The sequence below is a fragment of the Leucopleurus acutus genome, assembly GCF_964270905.1.
Source record: "Leucopleurus acutus genome assembly, chromosome: 15".
Taxonomy (NCBI): domain Eukaryota; kingdom Metazoa; phylum Chordata; class Mammalia; order Artiodactyla; family Delphinidae; genus Leucopleurus; species Leucopleurus acutus.
This window is the reverse complement of record NC_139157.1, coordinates 16,181,958-16,206,770: the sequence shown is the minus strand read 5'-3', so window position 1 is coordinate 16,206,770 and position 24,813 is coordinate 16,181,958. Positions and strand designations below refer to the sequence as shown.

General features: G+C 51.1%; 1 protein-coding gene across 1 annotated transcript; it reads right to left on the bottom strand.

Moving 5' to 3' along the window:
* Positions 1 to 193: 193 nt before the first annotated feature.
* Positions 194 to 24,813, bottom strand: ZC3H12D (zinc finger CCCH-type containing 12D; the record flags this gene model as incomplete). Its single annotated transcript, XM_082856127.1, has 5 exons — positions 194 to 894; positions 2,083 to 2,189; positions 5,187 to 5,421; positions 10,147 to 10,286; positions 24,509 to 24,813. 5 exons carry the CDS (start codon positions 24,811 to 24,813, stop codon positions 194 to 196), a joined length of 1,488 nt encoding a protein of 495 aa, XP_082712253.1.

Sequence of the window (24,813 nt, the reverse complement as noted above, 5' to 3'; positions counted from 1 at the left end):
GGAAGGTCACCAAGTGCCACCGTGGGCACCGCAGAGGGTGAGGAAGCTGGCCTCCTCCAGGGAACGGACCATCTTTAAAGGAAAGGGGGCTCCACAGGGTGGGCCAGCCCAGATGCAGGCTGACCACGGCCACCAGCCCGGTGGGGTCGCAAGGCAAGACTGGGACAGCACATGTGGTGGTCTCGATGAGCTCTCAGGGCTTCCCCACGGGCGCACCGGACCTCTGGAATCTCTGGATAAGGAGGATGAGCCTGGCGATGTCGGAGAGCTCGGGGAACAGGGCCATGACGCTGTCCACCTGGTGGGGCGGGAAGGTGCTGCAGAGCACGGTGCGTGCCCTGGCACGCGAGTCCACCTCGGGGGCGGCAGCCTGGGGCACGGACCCCGAAGCCCCCCCGAGGGCGTCTTCATCCCAGCGCGATCCCGCCCAGGCCGAGCGGCCCGGGAGCCAGCCGGCCCCTGGAGGAAGGGCCCACGGGTCGGCGGGCTGCCGGCGCGCGGGGCGCCGGTCACTCTGCGGGGCGCCGGGGCGGTATCCGCCCCGTAGGCCCGGCGGGCTCCGGGGGCTCTGGAGGCCGGGCGGCACTGGCGGGGACGGTGCGGGCCCGGAGGCCCCCCGGTCGGGACAGGGCGGCCTGGGCGCGCGGCCGCTGCCGGGGCCCCGAGGGGGCGCGCAGAGGGGCCCCGGGTCGTAGCTGAGGACGAGCCGCGAGAAAACGCCTCCGAGAGTCGCCACGTCGGCCGCCCGCGCGCTCCCCCGCTGCGCCTCCTCGCCGCCCGCGCCCCGCCAGGCCAGCGTTTGCGCGCGGAGCTCATCGGCCACAGCCAGCTGCGCGTGGTGCGGCCTCTCCGGGTGGTAGAACTTGCACTTGATGCCGTAGGTGCATTTCTTGCCTGGAAGGGGCGGGGCAGGGGGAGAGGGCTCCTGGTTAGAGACCTTGGGTGGGGAGGCCCGGTGTGGTCCGGGCAGTGCCCGCCCTGTGCGGCCTTTCTCGTTGGAGATTCCTCCGGGAAGGCCCCCGGGCCTGCTGCAGACTTGTCAGGTTTAGGGCGGGAGGAGGTGGGGAGAAGTGCCCTGGGGCGCAGACAGGACGAATGAGGGTGCAGCACCTACTCCTCGTGGTATTTTCCACTGGACACGGTACCCCAGTGTTACCCACCCAGCGCAGGGGGACTGTTGTCTGGAAGTTCCCATGACCAGGGACTGAGACCAAATCTCTGGATCCAATGACCTTCAGCCTCCACTTCCCCAGAGACACTGTGGATCCGGCCAACCTAGTGGCGGGGAGGTTGGGAGTGGGTGCTCATGACATAGGATTGTGCCTCCAGTGCTGACTCAGTTTACCCTATTGTCCACATCCCGTGTGCTAATCATTGCCCTTCCCTTACAGACTGTTTTAACAGAGGTGATCAAATAATTTATCATCCAAACCAGGGCCCTTCTGAGAGTGGAAGGGAACAGGATGGGCCACCTCAACGTGTGTGTGTGTGTGTGTGTGTGTGTGTGTGTGTGTGTGTGTGTGATCACCTTAATTCTAACAAGAAATGACTCTGAGTATCACTTACGGCATCTTAAACTTCTATAGGCACAAAAAACGAGGCGTGGGGACATTAAATAACTTGCCCAAAGCAAGCTAATGAAAGAGCTGGCTAGAAAGCTAGCGTCCCTGGACGGTTCTGGGAGAGAATCCTTAATTCTTAATGGATCGCACCAACCAACGTCCCTAAGGGTAGGTAGGGGTTTAGGTGAGACTGTGGGGCAGGATGTGGGCACAAGGTGCCAGGGGAGGGACTGAGAAAGGAGAGCGTGGGGCGCACACAATCCCTGCTCCCTGGATATGACTTTGCTCTGTGTGTGGCCCCTGCATCCAGCCCTCACAAACCGCATGCAACAGGGGTCCAGGATGGCAGTTCACCATTACAATAACCCTGTCCGGAACCTGCTGTCCAGAGAGGGTAAGTTACCTCCCCAGCATCACACAGCTGATTAAGGGCAGAAGCCGGGCTAGAACCCAGGCAGTGGACCACCCAGCCAGCGCTTCTGACCTGAACAGGGCCCACGAGGCGTGGGGCGCTACCCACCATAGGGGCAGTGTTGCCAGGACGGCTCTGGGGGCTTTGGCTTCCTGCTCAGGAAGTTGCTCAGGGTGGGTCCCCGACGGCCCAGGGGGTCATCAGGAGGCATGAACCTGGAAGACAAGCACAGGGGAGTGACTGCGAGGCCCACAGAGACCCGCCGCGGGCAGCACCAGGGCTCCTGCCGTCCAGGACTCTTTCTCCCACCCAGGGGTTGTCACAGCGTGTTAGAGCAGCACAGCCTTCCTCCACACTGACCCGCACGGAGCACAGCACTGACAGATCCCAGGACAGCAGCCCCTGGGCCTTGTCCAAGTTTTTCTCCTGCTGAGTCAGCAATGCCAGAATCACTTAGCAACTCCTGGAAACATGCAGGCTCCGGGCTTCACACCAGACCTGCTTAATCAGAACCTCAAGTTGTTCAGGAATCTGCATTTTAACAACTTCCCAGATCATTTTTATCCACTAAAGTTGAAGCATAATTGCACTAGGGCCTAGTCTGAAAGCGACTCTAAGCTGCATTCCAATGTCCTCAGCAGAAGGCTGGAGACCTCCGGGGGGCCCGGGGGACTCTCTGGTCCTGGGAGCTCCATTTCTCCCGTGTTGCCCCCACAGCTCTGGGCCTCTCAGGTTGGGGATGAAAATTAACAGAGTTCAAAACGCCAGCTGGTGGGTCAGCGAAGAAACGGATCCGGGGGCCGCCTGCACACCGGTGCGGCGGCACACACAGTCCCAGGGCTCAGCGCAGGCTACCCCCTCCTCTGCAAACCATGGGCGGGGGTCACTTTGTCACTCTGACACCACCCTGCCCCCCGCCTGCCCCTTCCCTTCCCTGGCTTTGGTCTGAGGAGGAAGGGAATGCATCCTCGATGCCCGCAGCTCAAAAGGGAAAACAACTTTCCTCAGAAGGGAAACTCCCTGGTCAGCACGATCCACTTTTCGTACGAACATACTGTCGTTCCCAGGAGGCGCTTCCAGGTCGTGCAGAGGTTCCACTCGAGAGGGAGTGGATTCTGATCGGGGGCTTGTATTTACGGGCTGCTTTCCCCCTTAATGTCAAGGGTCACGCTGGGGTCCCACCGTGCAGACCACATCCCCCAGGCCGGCCCCGAGCTGGGTGATCCCTGGTCCCGGGTAGCCTCCGTGGCTCAGATCCCAGCTACACAGCCGGCTTCTCAGAGTTGGGCCCTGACCAAGAATCCAGGGAGCCACCCAGTGCAGTTATTAAAAGTTCCCAAAGGCGTCACCTCCTGCTCTTTCCCGGGCCTCACAGCCGGGAGCTGGGCCAGGAGGGCCCTATGGACGTGCCCTGGGCACGGGGCGAGCGTCCTTGCCCACAGACAGGCGGCAGGCTCTGCCCTCTGGCAGTCGGGGGACCTTCGGGCAGGCCCTGAGCAGAGGCCAGTGTGTCAAGAGGACTTGGCCTGGACCCCAGGCTGTCACCAGGTCAGAGACGGCCATGATCCATCAGAACTCAGTGAGGATTTTCGGGATCCGATGGTGCCAGCCTTGCCAGCTTCCTCCGGGCCTGAGCCAGAGAGAGGAAGCCTCCAGCCTCCTGAATGTGGAAATGACCGTGGGGGATACTGCGGAGTAGCTGCTGTGACCATCCGCCCTTGGGCGTAGGAGGGTACCTCTGCCTCCTTGGCTGTGGGTACGCCCTGGAGGCACATGTCCTGGCCTGGCCTGAGAATAACCGCTACCACCAGGGGTACATACAGTCCTCTCTGGTCCTCACGACCATCTCAGAGGTAAGTGTGATTAATCCAAGGGCAGATGATTCAAGGTGAAGAACGTTCAGCCCAGGGAGGTTGAGAGCTTTCCTCACCACACACAGCCAGTAAGTGGCAGAACCTCAGTTTGAAACCTCATCTGCTGCTTCCAGAGCCCTAGCCCTTTCCACCACACACACAGCCCTGCAGCTCCAGGTCAGGAGCTGGTCTGCCGTGTGCAGGTGGCCTGATATAGCGGCCACGTGGCCTCTGTCTCCCCATCTTCCCTACCCAAGGGCTACAGCCATTTACACTCACTCACTCAGTAATCTACAACTAGTCACTGGGTGCCTATGATGCACCAGGCTGGCTGGAGCTGTGGCACATAAGACACATACAGTCCCTGCCCTCACGGAGTTGGGGAGCTTGTCCCAAACCACATTCCTACAAGCCAGTGAGACAGCCCAGAATGAGGACCGAGCTACCATGCCTGGAACAGAAATCAGAATGGGAGTGACGTCCCAGCCTGCTGTGCCCTCCCATCTTGTCCCACCCTGTGACCACGCCCACCTTGCCAGGCTCTTCAGCATGCCCCAGGACACCTGCAGTGGACCAGCCATCACATCCTGCCCACCTCAGCCCGGTCTAGGGGCTCACCCAGCACCTGCTAACTGGTCTGTGCTTTGTGGACCAGCCATCACACCCTGCCCACCTCAGCCCCATCTAGGGACTCACCCAGCGCCTGCTAACTGGTCACCCAGCACCTGCTAACTGGTCTGTGCTTTGTGACCCTGACTTCGTCCTCCCTTCACTGTAGCTGGTTGGTCCAGGGGGGACCTGACCCAGGAGAAACACCCTAGGGGACAGATGAACCAACCAGATTCTCTTGAAAGTGTCAACCAAGACGTATTAAGACAGAGACGGTTCCAAGATCTTTACAGCCCCAAAGAAAAGGTGATCGTGCCCACTCCCATCCGTAATTCAAAACTTTGAAAAACAACAGACAGAAGCATAAAAGAAGTGAAAGGGAGTGCAACAAAGTTCAGATTCACCCCATGATGACAGTTCCAGTGCTCTTATTTGAAATGTTAAATTCTTCAAAAATAAAAAAAAAAGAAAGGTCCCCCCAAGGCCATGCGTCAGGCGACTGGGTGCTGGCTCAGCTGGATGTGGGCGTGGGAACAGAAAGGTCACAGGACAGTTGGGACAAGACAGCCCCGTGGGGGAAATCTGGTCACGAAAGAGAGGAGGCAGAGAGGGCCAAAAGAGAGATGTGCGGCGGGGAAGGGGCGCGGGCGGCCCGGGGCAGGGGGTTCTGAGCCCGTGACTAAGCCCCGCGGGGGCCCTTGTCACCGCCCCGCCCCCTACCCGCCCCGGGACCCCACGGGCCACACGCACCGGTCGTTGACGAAGGAGAACATGAGCAGCCTCTGCTCGATGAACCACTTCCACTCGGGGTTCTCGCTCTGCAGGTCGCGGTAGTTGTCGTTGGAGACGATGACCCCGTCCTGCTCGTAGGCCACCTTCACGATGTAGCGGTCGTCGTAGCAGACCACGCGCTTGCCGCTCACCTTGCGGGACGGCGTGTACACCAGCACCGCCTGCCTCTCCAGCTCCTCCAGCACGTGCTGCTCTGGGGGCCGCAGGGCGGGGACCGCATGAGGCGCTTTCTCGGAGGGGCTCTCCACCCCCAGAGCCGTCCTAAACTCCGGAGCGGCTCCGGCAGCTCAGGGCTCCTCTCTGATCAGCTCGCCCCTCCCACCCGTCCCCGCCTCCCTCCCCCTACTCCCCCTTCCCCTAGACCCCTCCCCCTCTCCCCTATGGCCCAGCCTAGCAGGCGAAGAGCAGGGAGGTCTCGAGAGGAATTTGCCAGCAGCCTGAGGTCAAGTGGGCTCTTGGCTTCTGTCCTGCCTGCGTCATGACGGGAGCCCTGAGGATGGTGCCCAGCCAGGGAGACACACTTTGGAAGGAACAGTGAAGCCACAGCTCTTGTCGTTGTGATGGTTACCTGCCCCGTGCCCCTCCCACGGTAGACACAGAGGCCTTCTTCTGGAGAAAGACATCCCTATTTTAACTAGAATCCCGGCACTTAGGAATTACCAGGAGCCCTGCATCCACCTGGAGGAGTGCTGCCGAGGCCCTTAGCGGAGAACCACTGCCCCCTCTCCCATGACACAGGAGTCTGCTGGGACACCTTCAGGACGGAGCAGCCCACAACTGACAGCTCTGAGGGACACAAGAATGTCACGCAGAGAGGCCGGGATTAGGAATCTGCAGCCTACATTCCGCTCTTAGCTCCAGCTCTCGGGTTTTTCACCCCTCTCTGAACATCAGGTTTTGCACTTATGAGGAAGATGACTCCTGCACCTGCCTCACAGCATCTGTGGGGCGACTGGACCAGTGCATGTGGGGCGAGCCCCCAAGAAGCCAGGGAGGAGGGAGTGTGTCCCGGGAGCTGCAGACGTTACAAGGTCTCTTAGCAGGAGCTAAAATCTGCATCTCTGGACGGCCTACTCTTCGATCTTAGTTTTGCCTTCTTGCCTTCGGAGACAAAAGAAATCCCTTCCACACGAAACAGTTACTCCGCATGTGGAAGATTATTAGCATATTCGTCCCCCATGTCTCAGTCCTTTCCTATATGACATGGTTCCCAGACTTTTCAAAAGTGCATAATGCATGTATGGTACAAAGAATAATTTTTTTTCAATGCTGTGTGTGTGGTGATCTTTTTTTTTTTTTTTGCGGTACGCGGGCCTCTCACTGTTGTGGCCTTTCCCGTTGCGGAGCACAGGCTCCGGACGCGCAGGCTCAGCGACCATGGCTCACCGGCCCAGCTGCTCCGCGGCACGTGGGATCCTCCCAGACCGGGGCACGAACCCGCGTCCCCTGCATCGGCAGGCGGACTCTCAACCACTGCACCACCAGGGAAGCCCTGATCATTTTGTAATGTATAAAAATATCGAATTGAGACAGGAAGGAAGGCGGAAGGACACAACTATTGAAAGAATGACACAACCATTAAGAAGAACGGGATGCGACAAAAATTGGTTAGAACCTACTAGGCGCAACATGGCAGAAGATTAGACTTCCCTAGACCTTGAGCCTCATTATACCCTTATTGTAATGCGTTAACTAAATGACACTATGACAGGCACCACGACAGTTTCAAGGCTAGCCATAAAAGGCCAAAAAGTAGGGGTGCCCCACTTCCTAGAAACCCCTGCCCCTTCTCCAAGACAGTTAGAACACTCCTCCCACGCGTTAGCCCAGCCCATAAAAACTAACCACTCCATATCGCAGGGCCGGCTCTCACCCTCTGAGATGGCCCACACTCTGTCTATGGAGTGTGTAGCTCTCTAAATAAACCTGCTTTCACTTTACTATGGTTCACTCTAGAATTCTTTCCTGCCCAAAGCCAAGGACCCTCACTTGGTCGTCTGTCCCAAGGACTCACTCAAGACCTCAGACATGACTATCCTCTTGTGCCCCATTTTTCCTGCAACAGAATCACTATGTTGTACATCTGAAATTAATACAATACTGTAAGTCAATTATACTTCAATTTAAAACTACAATTCATTAGTTAAATGCCATGTGTGCGGTACTCCCTTTGAGAAATAGAACACGGCCTGTGCTTTGAAGTCCCCATTGCCCCTCGAAGTTTGCATCTCCCTCCACTCCCTTTAAGATAACCCAATTTTGAGAACTTTGTGTTTATAATTCCCTTGCTTTTATTTTTTTAAATGCATATATATGTAACCTTCAGAAGGACAATTTCCAATGTGATTATGAGCCTCCAGACTTTACACAAATGGAATCACCTTGCACATATTCTTGGGCGACTTCTTTCCTCATTGAACATTGTGTGCCTGAGGTTTGGCCATGTCATGACTGTCAGTTTTGCACAGAAGTCTCCTGGTACAGAAGGACAAGGGTTCCTCTAGGGTCTGTCTTAAGGAGTGATATTGCTGAGTTGTAGGGAAAGGCACTTTACAAGGTAACACTGCGTTATTTTCCAAAGTAGTTATATCAAGTTACTACCCAACACAGCGTCTAAGGCAACCTTGCCAGCACTTGGCATTTGCAGGTTTTTTAAATTTTTCCCAGTCTGGTGGATGAAACGTAGCCTCTTGCTGTGATTTTATTTTGCATTTCTCTGGTTACTAATACAACTAAGCATCGCTTCATATGTTTATTGGCCGTTTGTGTTTTCTCTTCTGTCAAAGGCCTATTCATGCCTTAGCACATTTTTCTATATATTTGTCCTTTGTCCTGGTCTTATTAGTTTGGATAAGTTCCCTATAGATTCCAACAGGAATCCTTCATCAGGGATATGTGATATATGGCCTCTCCCAGGTTGAGGCTTGTCTTTTCGTTTTCTTGTTTTTGTGGTATTCGCTAATGAACGGAAGCTTTTATTGTAATGTAGGCAAATTTATGACTCTTTCCGCTGTCTCTCTGCATTTGTTGTGGCTTGTTTAAAAATTCTTCCCTACCCCAAAGTGAATTCCCTACTCTTTATCCATTATGTATCGCACAATATATATTTCACAATATTGCACAGCTGTTGAAAGATACCATTCTCCATGTTCAGACCATAAAGAATAATCTGGGACAAGTGGTCCATGATGAACACAAGTGTTCATCCCCCCTCCTTCTCATAATCCCATTGAAAGAGAAGGGAAGCAGTACAGAAGGGGTAGGGAATCCATAAGCACATTAAAAATAGGCTTGGGGACAGCAGTAAACCCAGGATTTTGACAAATTTTAGGAAGACAGAAAGCAGGTAGGATCAGAGACTTCCCTGGCGGTCCAGTGGTTAAGACTCCATGCTTCCAATGCAGGGGGTTTGGGTTTGATCCCTGGTCAGTGAACTAAGATCCCACATGCCACGCGGCAAAAAAAAAAAAAAAAGAAAGAAAGAAAGCAGGTAGGATCATATTGATCCTACAGTACAAAGGGAACCACAGCCCAAATGTGCTTGGAGGCTGAAGAGGAGGTAGAGCCCGTTCCCTGCAAAGTCCCAGCGCTCTCCAGCAGGAGTGGCGAGTCAGCAGAAGTCGGATTATTAACTGAAAGGCTACCATGGGGCAGCTGCATCCACCCTTTCTGGTCCCTATCACTGTATGGAAAGTGAAGATATAAGTAGGAAGGAGGAGGTTCCCATGTGGCCTTTGACCTCCTAAAGTATAACCATCATCCTCGTGGCACTGGAATGTGTGGTGGGCAGAGGCGTCCAGCTGCCTGCCTGCTCTGCGCAGGGTGTGCTGAAGTGAACTCTCCTGCTCAGCACACTCAATGGTCAGTCCTACCTTTTAGGGAAAGATCCAAATACCGGGAGAGGAAGCCCACGGCAACTGCACAGGTATGTATTTAACCAATCTGGTTCTTTTTTCACAAGTAAACACTGACAAGCAAAGGATCACCAGACTTTTGAGAAGAAGATTTAACAGCACAAAGAGAGAGAAAGAGAGAGATGAACAAACAGAACTGACCCCAGAAAAAATAAATAAGATTCATGGAACTTCAGAGAACTTTTTTAAAGTCTGTATTAGTATAGAAATAGTCAAGAAGATACCGTATCTGTAAAACAAGAATAGCGTTTTACTTAAAAAACAGAATCCGAAAGAGAAGAAGCAACTGGTAACCACTGACAGAACTGAAAACAAAACCAGCAACTTTTGGTTAAAAGGCTGGAAGAAGAAGTCAATGAAACCTGCCAGGATCACGAAGAGGTCGGTCCCAACATTGCAGACTTGGCTGACATGATACCAGCAGTGGCTCAGCATGTGACTTCTTATAAGAAAGTCAAACAAACAAAAAACCCTGTTTATTTAAACCACCTGGTCTATTATTTGTAGCTGAAAATATTCCTAGCTGATATAAGAATTAAAAATAAAGAATTCCCTGGGTCTCGTTTTCCTTTGTTTTTTTTTTTAAATGAAGAGATTGAACTAGATATTCAGTTAATAAATATCACTGGACCAAATGGATGCCTCTTTCAGTTCCTGTATTCTACTAGGGGTGGGATGCAGACCCAATCTTTCTGCAGAGTGTTAAAAGTTATAAGATTCTATTATTTTTGGAACTTAATCTTTCACACTAAAAGAGTAAATACTTTGTTCATTTATCTATCAACAACTATTTATTGGGCACCTGCTATATGCCAGCTGTTATGCTAGGTGACAGGGCTCCGGCAGGGCACACTCATGGTCAGTGCTTTCATGGAGCTTATAGTCCAGTGAGGAAGACAGACATCATCAAACAAGCGGTAAGCAGATAACTGACTGTGATTTTCAGGAGTACTGTGGAGGAAAGGTGTATAGTCCCTCTTGAGAATGTACCTGCTCCAGCATACCTCTAATCGGGGTATCAGATCTTGGTGGTTCTTTCCTCCAGGAGGGGACAAAAACTTTGATGTAGGTGTGTCCTCTGTCCCTGAACCAGTCCACAGCCAGCTGGATTCCCCGGCAAGAGAAGGCTTCTTTATTTCCATGACTACAATGAGAAAACAAAGACATCTGCAGAGAAACAGGAAGGGTTCCTCAAGAGTGACTTTTCCTGGGAATAGCCTGGATCATAGTCTCATAATCAAAGAGAATCAGGCAAATCTACATTTTGAAAATAGGTCATTCTTTGCACAAAATATGTCCCTTAATTGGACCCAATTAGCTTGTGATAATATGTAGAGGGTCTCCGGCTCCAAGGGGAGTGCATTCCAAGGATTAATAGACAAGATCCTCTTATTAACTGAAGCTAATATGGATCAAGAGAGGGTTGTCAGGGCTTCCCTGGTGGCGCAGTGGTTGAGAGTCCACCTGCCGATGCAGGGGACACAGGTTCGTGCCCCGGTCCGGGAAGATCCCACATGCCGTGGAGCGGCTGGGTCCGTGAGCCATGGCCGCTGAGCCTGCGGTCTGGAGCCTGTGTTCCACAACAGGGGAGGCCACAACAGTGAGAGGCCCACGTACCGCAAAAAAAAAAAAAAAAAAAAAAAGAGAGGGTTGTCCGTGTGATATTGGTCTTCCCAAGTCCAAGTAAGGATGCCAATGTGCCCCACAAATTCCACTGTAACCATCCATCAATGGAGACAGGAAGGAGAGAGTAGTGTGAGAGGAGACTCAAGACCAGGCAGGGGGACCTCCCTGGTGGTCCAGAGGCTAAGACTCCGTGCTCCCAATGCAGGGGGCCCAGGTTCGATCCCTAGTCAGGGAACTGGATCCCACATGCTGCAACTAAAGATCCCGCATGTCGCAACGAAGATCTCGCGTGCCGCAACTAAGAGCCAGAGCAGCCAAGTACATAAATAGAATAAATTAAAAAAGAAAAAGACCAGGCAGGGTCTTAGGAGCTAGAAGATCTGTCTACTCCTAAGAAGCATGAGAAGCTGTAGAAAGATTTTAGGATTTTAAGACTGGGGGCATATGTGATGTGATGAGATGTGATCTGATGTATGTTTCAAAGAGTTCAACCTGGCAGCACAGAGGACAATAAGTTGGAAGGATCCAGAGTAGGGGGGATACCAGTTAAGAAGCAGTTGTAGTCATCAAAGCAAAACCTAATGGTGACCTGGACCCAGCTGGTGGTGGTGAAGAGTAGGTGAACCTGAGAGACAGTTAGAAGGTAGTATCTCCAGAATGTGGTGATTGACTGGGTACAGGGGTGATAGGGAAAAAGGCACTGAGGAGACCTCTGACTTGTATAAGGGGATGGAGGGCTCCCTGAGACAGATCCTGTTTGGGAGGAAGACAGGATTTAGAGAAAACAATCCTGAGTTTGGTCGTGGACACATGGAGAGTTGGGAGGAGCCTTGGTGACCTCTAAGTGGAAATATTAAATAAACAGCTAGGGTTCAGAAGAGAGGTCTGGGTGATAAAACATGTGAGTCATCTGTTTAAGCACCAGTTGGAGCCACCGCGTGGAGAGAATTTCCTGGACAGAGAGTGAGCATCAGGGGCTGGACCTGGAGGAGCCCTGGAGCCGAGCAGCTGGTTGCAGGTAGAGCAGGACAACCAAGGGAAGAAACAAAGGCATCTCTCAGAAGAGAAGGGGGGTGCTTCCCTGGTGGTGCAGTGGTTGAGAGTCTGCCTGCCGATGCAGGGGACATGGGTTCGTGCCCCGGTCCGGGAGGATCCTGCATGCCGCAGAGCGGCTGGGCCCGTGAGCCATGGCCGCTGAGCCTGCGCATCCAGAGCCTGTGCTCCGCAACGGGAGAGGCCACAACAATGAGATGCCCGCGTACCACAAAAAAAAAAAAAAAAAAGAAGAGAAGGGGGTAAAGCAGAAGAGGCTGCACCGTGGAAGCCTCGGGAGGAAGGCAGCCAAATGCTGCTCTGAGGGGCCAGTGAAGCCTGAAAACACCCCTCAGACTTCATGAGTGGAGGTCAGCGGCATTTTGCTGGAGAGGGAGACAGGTACATAGATTTGAGATACTGAGAATGCAGACTCATTGGGACTCGGCCATGGCCTGGCCTCAAGACTAGCTCACCCCCTGCTCACAACTTCCACCCAGCCACCGGCACTCCCTCAGCCCTTTGTCCTGACCATGCATCTCCCTTCACTCCCATCACAGGGCCTTTGCACCAACTATTTCCACTCCTCTCAGCCCAGCCCATTCCTCCTTCGGCTTCATCGTCACTTCCTCAGGAAAAGCATCCCCTCGCCTCTAAATTCCGTCAGATTCCCCTGTTAGGAGTCCTCACAGCACCATCCTTGTCCTTCCTGGCACCTATCACAGTTGGACATGCACACTCCCCCACAGGATGAATTGTGCCTCCCCCTTTCTAGAGCATAGGTTCCTGTTGCTGCCCGTCGTTCCCAGCACCTAGCATGGTGGTGCCTGATAATTGGTAAGGGCTCAACAAAAACATGCTGAAGAAATGAATGACTGAGAAGAAACAGGTCTTATGAGCAGCGGGAAGAGAAGCAGCCCAGGCACAGGGAAGGGTTGGCTGGAAGGACCCTGGTGCAGGAAAGGCTTGCGTGTCTAGGGACTGAAAAGAGGACAGTGCAGCTGCAACCCGTGGAGCAGGCGAAGGGGAGGTGGGAGGGGCAGGGCTGGGTGCTTAGAGAGCCAAGGGTCCCCATGGCCCTCGCATCCTCTCCACGTCCAGGCAAGGCCAACACATCAGATCTTCACATTTGTGCTTTCTCTTGTGCGTGGCTTCTTCCACTACGTTCTCAGAGAGGATTAGGATAGGTCCAGGTTTATAAAGTAAAAAAGGGAGTCTTAGAAATGCTAATCAGGGGCTTCCCTGGTGGCGCAGTGGCTGAGAGTCCGCCTGCCAATGCAGGGGACACGGGTTCGAGCCCTGGTCTGGGAGGATCCCACATGCCGCGGAGCAACTGGGCCCGTGAGCCATGGCCGCTGAGCCTGCGCGTCCGGAGCCTGTGCTCCGCAACGGGAGAGGCCGCGACAGTGAGAGGCCCGCGCACTGCGATGAAGAGTGGCCCCCGCTTGCCACAACTAGAGAAAGCCTGTGCACAGAAACGAAGACCAACACAGCCATAAATAAATAAAATTAAAAGAAAACATCATGAAGTCTTAGTATATGACACCATATGGTAAGAAGTCATTAATTCTTTAAAAAAAAAAAAAAGAAATGCTAATCAATGGTGTTAGAAGTTGGGCTTTGTGGAGATTCAAGAGAACTCTAGATTCCTGTAGCTCCAGTGACGTATCAGGAACCAGGCCTCACCCCCCTAGATCTGTAGGGTCTTCCAGCTTAGAGAAAATAGCCCTTTGGCCGTTGTCGCTGAGCTGTGAGGCTTATGCAAACAGTAAGGAGAAAATATCAACAGGGGGACTTCCCTGGTGGCACGGTGGTTAAGAATCCGCCTGCCAGGACAGGAATAAAGACACAGTTGTAGAGAATGGATTTGAGGACATGGGGAGGGGGAAGGGAAGCTGGGACAAAGTGAGAGAGTGGCATGGACATATATACACTACCAAATGTAAAACAGATGGCTAGTGGGAAGCAGCTGCACAGCACAGGGAGATCAGCTCAGTGCTTCGTGACCACCTAGAGGGGTGGGATAGAGGGTGGGAGGGAGACGCAAGAGGGAGGAGATATGGGGATATATGTATATGTATAGCTGATTCACTTTGTTATACAGCAGAACCTAACACACCATTGTAAAGCAATTATACTCCAATAAAGATGTTTAAAAAAAAGAGTTTGTAGTAAATGTAATTTCATCATGTAGAATTACATTATCTACTTAATCCATTATTACTGAACATTTACGTTATTCCCAGTCTTTTGCCATCATAAATAATGACATAGTTAACATCTTTGTGCATAAAAGTCTACTTGTATTTCAAAATTATGTCGTGAGGATAGATTCCCTCAAATTAGAATTACTAGGTCAAAGAACATGAGTGCTTTTATTAAGGGTGTTGATACATATTGCTAAATTATCTTACGGAGAGATTGTACCAATTCACATTCCCACCAGAGGTGTATTAGAGTACTGCGTCATTTCAACAGTTTGCTAATTTTATTGGCAAATAATGAAATCTTGCTTTAATTTGCATTTTTTGATTACTGATGAGATTGAACGTTAAAAAAAATATGTTCATTAGCTATTGTTTTTTCTCTGTGAATTTTCTATTCATGTTCTTTGCTTATTTTTCTATTGCATATCTTTGGGGATGTCTGTTTTTTCTTTTACTTGTAAAAACATTTACCTATTAACGATATTAAGCGTTTGTCATATTATTGCCAATGTTTTTTCTAGTTTTGTTGGACATGTAATTTTACAATTCTTGATATGTAGAAGTTTCAGATTTTTACATATTTAAGTGTACCAATCTTTTTCTTTGCAGTTTTTTTTTAACTGAGTTTAGAACATTATTACTGATTCAAGGTTATGATAAATAATCAACTTTGTTTTCTTTAGTTTTATGACTCTTTTTCATACTTATCTTTTTAGTATTTTAGAATTTGTTTTGTGGTAGAATGTAACATGCAGCTCTACGCAATTTTTCTCTTTCAAAGTAGATAGTTGGATGCTGTACACAATTGATTGAATAACCCAATTTCTTTCCCATTGAGAAAGGTGGCCCTTTCTTCATCTTATATTACTTTCTTATGTAGTCAAGGGTCTATTTCTCCAATGGTTTGTGGTTTTTGTTCTCAAGTAATACATTGTTTTAATTATCAGCAATAATACTACTTTTATATCTTCTTTTCCTACAGTTAATACCCCTTATTTTTAATTCAGTATTTTTAGTTAGACTAGGATTTTTTTTAGAAGAGTGTCTAATAAAAATGGTAATAGTAAAAAAAAACCACAAAAAATAAAAGAATCCACCTGCCAATGCAGGTGACACAGGTTAGATCCCTGGCTCAGGAAGATCCCACATGCCGCGGAGCAACTAAGCCCATGTACCACAGCTACTGAGCCTGCACTCTAGAGCCCACAAGCCACAACTACTGAAGCCCACATGCCACAACTACTGAAGCCCGTGCGCCTATAGCCCGTGTTCCGCAACAAGAGAAGCCACCACTGAGAAGCCCGCGCACTGCAACAAAGAGCAGGCCCCACTCTCCGCAACTAGAGAAAGCCCACGTGCAGCAACGAAGACACAACACAAACAAAAACAAACAAATAAATAAATTTATTTTAAAAAAATCAATGGGGCCGTCTGTGGTAAAAAGGAAGAGGAAATGGAAAGCTAGTCCCTTCGGCCCCAGCAGAAGTTGCAAAACAAGGAGAAGGAGGGAGAATGAGGGGCCATTCACAGCGTCCTTACCCTGCCCCCCAGGCCTGCCCCACTCGCTGAGCCATGAGGGGACGGGAGGGCTGGCGACACCGCGATGGATGTGAACAGGAGGCTGAAGGCTTGTCTCTCAGCACAGCCTGGGTCTATCGCAAGCCTCTCAGAGAAATCGTGGTTTCAGTGGGTGCAGCCTCCCGTAGGGCTGCAGAGCTGCCGTGGAGGAAAGTGGCGGATAGGTGAACCAGAAGCGACACCCCTGGATCCCTTGCTTCCCCAGGCCTGGAGGATTTCACACAGCCTGGGAATGGACAGCACTTTAAGCCAGCATGGTTCCCCAAAAGGCCAAATGGGACCGATAACCCTCTCTGTTGACCATTCCGGAAGCCAGGCCAGCCCATTGCTCTGCAGAGGAGCCCGGTGACCGTCCCAGACCGACCCCTCTGCCAGACAACACCAGGTCTCAAAAGCCTCCAGATGCCATTTGGGAGAGGGGCAGGGGAAGGGAGAGGAAACACGAAGCCTGAGTCCTCCAGAAGACAGAAGACACTGAGCTATCACAGACGGGCAAGTGTAAAGTTTGCTCCTTCCCGCTACCTAGAAGGCGGCGAAGAGATTTCATCTATCATAGAAAACAAGGTCTGTGTTCTGTGCACACTGCAGCAGTGATGTGAACATCGGATGATACCCACACTCCCACCCCGCCCCTGAGCACATGTATCTCTTGGCCGCAGCAAAGTGCCCACAGTCCATTCTCAAGAAAACATATCGTTGCCACGATTCTTTTAAAATTTGTTTCTCTGGCATGCCATGTGGCATGCGGGTTGCAGGATCTTAGTTCCCCGACCAGGGATAGAACCCGGGCCCCCTGCATTGTGAGCGTGGAGTCTTAACCACTGGACCACCAGGGGGGTCCCTAAAATTTGTTTCTTGATTGCTCTCTTTTCTGTCTCTACCTATCTGTCTTTAACTGTTCAAAAGCCAACTTTCCATCCCTGATGCCTTTGATGGGTGTGTGACTTGGGACGGGGGTTGGGAGGTATAAATCTCACACCCATCAGAGGTATCAGGCACCCCATCCCTGTGAGTGGGCAATGGGGAGCAGGGTGACGAGTTCCAGCGACTCTGGAGGCAGGTGGAGGGGAGGCAGTTGGAGGTGCAGAGATTCAGGAAGAGAAGAGCTGAGGAATGGGGCCACCATCAGCTTCATGCAGCAGAAACTGGCCCCACGGCCTCTCTGATACAGGACTCCAAGATGGCAGACCCCAAACAAGAGGCTCCAAAGGACAGATATGTACCCCCCAGACCAGTGGAAGATGGAGGGAGTGTACATCTTCCCATCAGTGTGGCCAGTATCTTCCCTCTCTCCCTCAGAGGTACCCTCTCTTCCAGCCTGAATTCCAGGCACAAGGAGGTTGGGGACTGGCCCTGAGAACCCCTAAGTTGGTCTCTCTGGAATGGAGGATTTTTCATTCAGGTCCACCGTTTTGCACACACTCTACCCCAGCCTCATGAGCCTTCTGGTCTCTAGAAATGTGAAGATTATCTATGTTCAGTCCTTGCCACGTCTTTTTTTACCAACCTCAAAACCCCATCATGGCTGCCCTAGTCCTGGCCACAGAAAGCTCTGAGCAATGGCAGGGTTGGTGCCACAAGCAGGGGTCACCTCCTCCCCACGCGGGGCTCTGTTTCTAGGAGACGGCAGAGCTCTCAGTCAGGTAATAAAGCTCAGCGGTCACCCTGGAAGCCCACAGCCCACGTTAGCCAGAGGCACCCCTCCCCCTGGGCCTCTCCTCCACTCGCTCAGCATGCAGCTGTGAACACCTCCGTCAGCAGGGCGCTGTGCTGGGGGCCTGGGGAGCAGTGAACGAGGCAGACCTCACGCCAGCTTCTTGGAGCTCATTCTTAACAGAGTCCTGCGTCTCTGACCACTTTGCACATGTGCCTAATTTAATCATTGCAAGAAGCCCTTGAGGAAGTGACATTGGTCCCATTTCACCCTTGAGGAAACTAAAGCAAAGCCATGTGCTGGCTCGCTGATCTCAGAGCCTAATCTGTTGGGCTGCAAACTCTTCCTTCCCATCTCGATTTATTCCTGCCCCTCTCCAGTCTCTGCTCCTGGGACCCAGACAGCAGCTCCTTCGGAGCAAAACTTACCACCTGCCCACAACACTGTAAATCAACTGTGCTCCAATCAAAACTTTAAAAAATTACCAGCTGTTAAAATGCTCGAGCTGGGGGAGGGACCTTAGCGCTTATTAAAAGCCACTGAGAACCACTTATCAGGCAGAGAGCTGAGCGCCAGGCCTCGGGAAAAGGAAACAGGAGTGGGAGGATTTGAACAAAGGGAGGTGGTAACGGAAGTGGGTAGGTACCTGAGGCAAATCCTGCCTGACAAGTGTGCCTGGGCAGCCACCATCAGCGCGTAGCCATTTACAGTAACTGACAATCTAAGTGAACGCCCCTGTATCATTAACTGTTGCCCAAGAAGTCTCTGCAGAAACCAGCAGACGGTCTTATGAAGAGCAAGGCGGTGGTTTGGGGGTGGGACGAAAGGAAAGACAAGCGGTGATTCCTTTGGGGTGTGAGATGTAAAGGCCCAACACTGATTGACTCTGTTTCTTACTTGGGGTTAAACTGCAAACACTCTGAACCTGGAGTTTCTAGCCCTTCCACCAAGAGATCTCTCCAGCTCAGGTCAGCAGGGAGACAGGGGGTGACCTCTGAGAGAGGGTGCTCCCTCATCTCATAAAAGGAGAAATGGGTGCAGACTTAGGTGGGAACCCAAGGCCAATGTTGGTTGGAGTCCATTCAGGGGCTGAGAGGCAGGTTGGACCCCTAGCCCAGGAGTGTGCCCCCTACACCCACTGAGAGGGGCCTGATGAAAACCTCCCATTGCCAACCTCAGCTCTCTCATCACTGAAGATTTATTTCTCCAGAATACGCCAGATGCTGTTAAGGTTTTTAAGAGTTTAAAAAGGTAAACAGCAAGTCAAACAAAAAACCCTGTACACCCCCAAATGAGGAAACACTCAAATGAAACTCTTGTCAAGGCCAGTAAGAGGATGTGAAATTATCAGCTGTTTTTTCCCCAAGCTGAAAGCCTTCAACTCACTCCTTTCCTAAATTTGCCTACAGAACATACACCACTGGTACTTGTCAGTACGTGTGGGTATTTGTGAGTTTGCCAGGCAAGAAAATGTTGGCCAGAGTCAGCAGCGAGAAGCAACATTCTTCCCAAACACCACGGTGCAGCTGGTCACATGCTTTCAACGAAAGTCACCTTTTTAAAACCTCTGGACATTTTTCTTAAGGCCAAGCGTACAGCGACTCCAGTGCTTGGCTCACAGCTTCCTCTTTCCTGCACATGCCCACATGCACATACACGTACGCACACACCCCTGAAGGTGTAGGGACTGAAAATCCGTCTCTGTGCTGCTGGTCAAGCAGAGCCACCATTCAATGCACGTGTGACCTTCTGAGGGCTCCCAACAGGCTGGCAGCTGCAGGAGGGGCATCCTGGCCCCTGGTGAGGGAGAGGGGTCTGGCGTGTCCTGTCTGCAGCAGGCACGTCTGGAGCTCATCGTGCCTGGGGAGGACTTTGGGCAGCACAGGCAGGCTCTGGCCCCGGAATAAAAGTCTATGGGGTCAGGGTCTCCCACTCTGAAACCAAAGATACATGGAATTAGCAGCCCAAAGATACACAGTGCTGGGGAAATGGAAGAGCACTGAAGCCAGAGCCTGCCACTTACTGCTCTGGGACCTGTGACAAGTTATTTACTCTCTCTGAACCTCTGCAGAAGGAGAGACATTCCTTTATAAGAAAAATGCATCTATTTCTTTCACACATGCATAAAATAATCACCCTGAATCCGAGAATGTTAGAGATAAGAAACTACATAAGATTATTATTACTCAGTCCAACCTCTTACCTCTATAAACAGGGCTCAAAAAAGTCAGGTGACTCTATTTACAATAGCCAGGTCATGGAAGCAACCTAAATGCCCATCGAAAGACGAATGGATAAAGAAGATGTGGTACATATATACAGTGGAATATTACTCAGCCATAAAAAGGAACGAAATTGGGTCATTTGTAGAGACGTGGATGGACCTAGAGACTGTCATACAGAGTGAAGTAAGTCAGGAAGAGAAAAACAAATATCGTATAGTAAAGCATATATGTGGAACCTAGAAAAATGGTTCAGATGAACCGGTTTGTAGGGCAGAAGTAGAGACGCAGAGAACAAACGTATGGACACCAAGGGGGGAAAGCAGGGGGTGGGGTACTGGGATGAACTGGGAGGTTGGGATTGACATGTATACACTAATGTGCATAAAACATATAACTAATAAGAACCTGCTGTATAAAAAATTAAATTAAATTAAAAAAATTTTTTTTAAAAAGGTCAGGTGACGCATGTGGAGGTCACACAGTAGGTAAGCTGAGGAGCTACAGCTGTACCGTCCATTATGCAGACACTCACCACATGTGGCTATTTACACTTCAAGTTAATTCAAAAGAAATAAAATTGGAAATTCAGCTCGTCTGCCACACCAGCCACATTTCCAGTGCTGGGCAGCCCCGTGTAGCAAGCGGCCACCGTATGGACCACCATATGCGGGTAAAGAACTTTCCATCGTCACAGGGAGCTGCGCTATTGGGCAGCCCTAGGCTAGAGGTCACAACTCAGATCTTCGGACTCTTAAGCCCTATGTTCTGTCCCCTGCTCCTGACCTCCCTAGCTTCCTACGTGAAATACAAGGATTTCAGCAAAACTACGGACAAGCATGAGGTCTGCTTCCCAGGTCCCAATCTTACACGCCCACCACTGCAACTTAGAATTCACATTGAAGCTGACCCACCACTTAGGAAATGATAAGTGAAGCCATTGCTCCTGCTTGTAAGAACCAAATAGACTCCTTTTGTTGTTACAGTGAGGAGATGGGAGGTTTTTGGAATTGGGTGGTATGGTCCTTTCGAAATGACTTGAACAAGATGTGTGCTCTGAACAAATACATTCCCACTTATTTTAAAAAGCACTTGGCCAGTGACCCTCACTGCCGATCTCCAGAGAGCAGCCACCCCAGGCCTACTGGGTTCAGCCACTACAAATAGACTTGGGCTACACATTCTGAGGCTCTGGGGAGAGGAGCCCATGGAAACTCCTAGAGTGATGGTATGGTCAGAGCACAAGGCTGGAGGCCAGGGTCTGATGGAGCCAGTGTTGATCTTGGCCAAGCCCTTCTAGGCCCTTCCTGTGCTTTTTCCTCTCTCGACTCAGATGGTCAGAGGCAAGGACAGATGACCCCCTCTCACATTCTCTGTGCTAATGGAGAGGCTTAGCGCCCTGCCGTAAAGCATGACATTATCTAGAACTGCTCATTCTACATCAGTGTTTCTTTACATTTCGGGGATCACAGACCTTCTAAGTAGCTATTGGAAGCTGTGGATCTTCTCCCAAGGGAACCAATATATGTATACAGATTCTACTTTTTGTAAATCATTTCAGGCCACTGCTGGCTTTGAAGATGGAAGGGGCTATAAGCCAAGGAATGCAGGTGGCCTCCAGAAGCCAGAAAAGGCAAGAAAACATATCACCCCCTAGAGCTTCCAGAAAGGAACACAGCTCTGCCGACACCTTGATTTCAACCCAGGGAGACCCAGGCCAGACTTCTGACCTCCAGAACTACGAGACAATACCTTTGTGCTGTTTTAAGTCACTACATTTGTGTGGTAATTTTGATATAGCAGCAATAGAAACTAATACAGATTTTTTTGGTCTTTAAAGATCCACTGTAACACAACTTCCCAAAGATAATGAGAAAAAAAAACATGGCTGAAAAGTCAGGCTCTTGTTCTCTGTGAGCAAAGGCAGACACTGTCCCAGGCTCCAGGGGACAAAGCCACAGTCAGCAAATCGGCAACAGGCACCCTATAGGATGCTGCTGCCAACAGAAGACACGCTTCTCACCTGCTCAGGGCAGAAAGGACATGCATCCCAACCTGTCTTTTAGGCTCCTCCCCACTCCTTCCAGGACCAGACAGCACATGAAGCAGCAGCATCTTCAAAAACAGAGAATGGCAATGCCTGCGATACTACAAAACTTCAGCGAAGGAGAATTTTCAGAAACCATGTGTCTGAGGTTAACTGAGTTTTGAGGTCAGCAGATAATGAGTAGACACCATGCTGGGTTTCAGTAATCTGGCCCCTCTAAAGACACGCCCCACACTGGGAGCTGTCCTTTACAAACGAGGATCCGGCCGAGCCTGAGGTCAGGGGTCCTCCTGAAACTCTGGTTGGAGGACACGGGAGGTGTTATTGTAGGAGAAGGAGCGGGTGTGGATCTGAACATCGGACCCCAGCTCTCTCCCAGACGTGCCTTTGAACAAATTAAGTCCCACCATCAGGGAGCTGTGAAATTTCTCTTTTTGTTCCTAACTAAGGGGATGCAGGGGGGCAGGGGAGGGGATGTTTGTGTATACGTGCATATATGTACGTACACACCCTGAGAACACACACAAATACATGTGTTCTAGGTATCTGAGGTTGTTTTTAGGCAGCACAAGTCTGAAAGAATTCATGTTCTGACACACACATGTTCATAATAAGCCTGAGAGATGGTTTCCATTTGTAAGCCACAGACTAATTACAATCGTAGGAGGTGAGGGCGGGGTGGGACTAAATGGATTTACCCAGAACACGTCTAGGTCATGTGCAAATAGAGGACGTGGTTTAAATGTGAATTCCAAGCAGCAACAGAGACTTTCCTCAAAAGAAAACCCTCCACCATCACTCTATTGTAGCCATTCCTAAAAAACGTCTGGTCCCTAGGGCCTCCGTGGTGGTCCAGCGGCTAAGACTCTGCGCTCCTAGTGCAGGGGGCCTGCTTTCGATCCCTAGTTGGGGAACGAGATCCCACATGCCACAACTGGGAGTTGGCATGCCGCAACTAAGAAGATCCCACACGCCAGAACACACATGGCAACGAAGATCCTGCGTGCCGCAGCTGAGACCTAGTGCAGCCAAATAAATAAATAAATAGTAAAAAAAAAAAAAAAAAGTCTGGTCCCCAAAGAGAGAATGCTTTCCTGTAGCATCTGAAGTAGTTGTTTTACCCTGCAGCCATTCTGCTCTTTTGATCTGGAATCGGAGAGCTCATATAATCTTAGGACTGGAAAGGTCTTCGATTTAAACAATATCATCTTACTTTAAATACAAGCCAGGGACTTCCTTGGCGGTCCAGTGGTTAAGATTTTGCCTTCCAATGCAGGGGGTGCGGGTTCGATCCCTGGTAGGGGAGCTAAGATCTCACATGCCTCACAGCCAAGAAACCAAAACGGAAGCACTATTGTAACAAATTCAATAAAGACTTTAACAGTGGTCCATATCGAAAAAATCTTTACATGTAACCCATGTCTTTCTACTGATGTCTAGAGGAAGAGATGCCTCATCCAGACCAGGCAGAGGCCAGGCCCCTCTCAGAACCCAGCAGACTTTCTTCCTAGGATGCTCAGAACCTACTGGATTCTTAAAAATCCCTTTAACTCCCCCAGAGATCTTGAATTAAGCAGGATTTCAGAGTCTCACCTATCTGGTGCCTCCACAGAGCATGCGTGAGAGACCGAAGGACCAGCTCCTAGGCCCCAGGGAAAAGGCAGGGCTCCATTGCCTATTGACATAATCAAGCCCAGGGAGACTTGGCTGGCTAAAACTGAATGAACTTGTCCTACCCACCAAGCAGGGCATATTGGAACTACCCCCAAGCCTGGGCCAACTTGAGTTAACCTTTCCACACTTCTGTCCTGCAGCGCCCAATCCAAAGTGAGCCCAGGGACTTCCCTGGTGGCGCAGTGATTAAGACACACACACCCCCAGTGCAAGGGGGCCAGGTTCGATCCCTGGTCAGGGAACTATAGATCCCACATGCATGCCGCAACTAAGGAGCCTACCTGCTGCAACTAAGACCTGGCGCAACCAAATAATATATATATATTTTAATTTAAAAACAAACAAACAAAAAAGCGAGCCCAAATTTTCAGGGAAGACCACTCGGTCTGTCAGCCAAAGAATACCCTGTTGACACGTTCAGCGCCGATAACACTGCTCTTCTCCATCCACGTGGCTCAGCTTTGGGAAAGGGACGAGCATCTATTTGTAGTTGTGAGTGACCGACTTCCTACAGCTCTGCCCTTTGCGGGGCTGCAGCCCAGCCAAACAGTAAAATAATGCGCTTGTGTGGGCAAAGCCTCCTCCGTGCCCAGCGCGGAGTGTGGGTGAGGCTGCAGAGCTTCTCCCTCAGCTGAACTTGGCCTCTCCAGGAAAGATGAGTTGGGGCGCGAAGCGCTCATCACCGAAACACACAGGATGCCAATACACCAGTATAACACTGCCTCTAGAGCTCAGGGGCCACAAGCACACCTCCCGCACCCAGCTAGGGAGCCACTCCACCACCAGGGCCGCCACCAGCACGGCTCACAACCCCCAGCAGAGGGCTTCCAGCACGGTTCAAGTATTACGTTTTCCCATCTGCTTCTCATAATCTTGAGGGGAGTAGAAGAGTTCTCTCTTGACCTGTGTCACAGAGGAGGAAGCTTGAGATACCCCAGCTTTCCCAGAGTCACACAGCTGGTCAGGGACAGACACCAGACAGGGAGCCATGCTCACCAAGGCCCAGCTCTAGGCTCTTCCCCGATTATTCCTGAGTTAGTACGATAAAAGCTGCCGTTTGTTGAACACTTACTTTGTGTCAGCACTGCCCTAGGCATTTCTGTGCAGCTCCAGTTCTTACAATTACCTTCTACGGAGCTTGTAGACCAACGTTACAGGTGGAGGAAGTGAGGCTCAGAGGGGTTAACTGACTTATTGAAGGCCACACAGCTACTGAGGGATGGAATGGGGATTCCAAGCCCCATCCATGGGCTCCAAAGCTCCTCGGACAGACCCACCGAGAAGGGCAGTTCTCCCCACCCGCGGTTAGGGGACGAAGAAAGCTACCTCATTGCCACGTTGCTGCCGTCGATCACTATGGGTCGCAAGGAACTGGCTGGGCCTCCTCTGTCCTCTTCTGGGTCCGCCCTCAGCCCGCGCTGGGCAGAGTCGGGGTTCCCACAGGAGCCCCTGGGAACGAGCAGGGGCGCGGCGCTGCCCTCGTGGGCACTGGGCCGGCTGCCCGTCTGGATCAGCTCCTGCAGCACGTCGTTGACCAGGGCATCCTCGCCCAGCTTGCCCAGCACCCTGACCACATCCTCCCGGCCGTAGCCCAGCTTCTGGAAGAACTCCATCTTTCTCGAGCGCTCCAT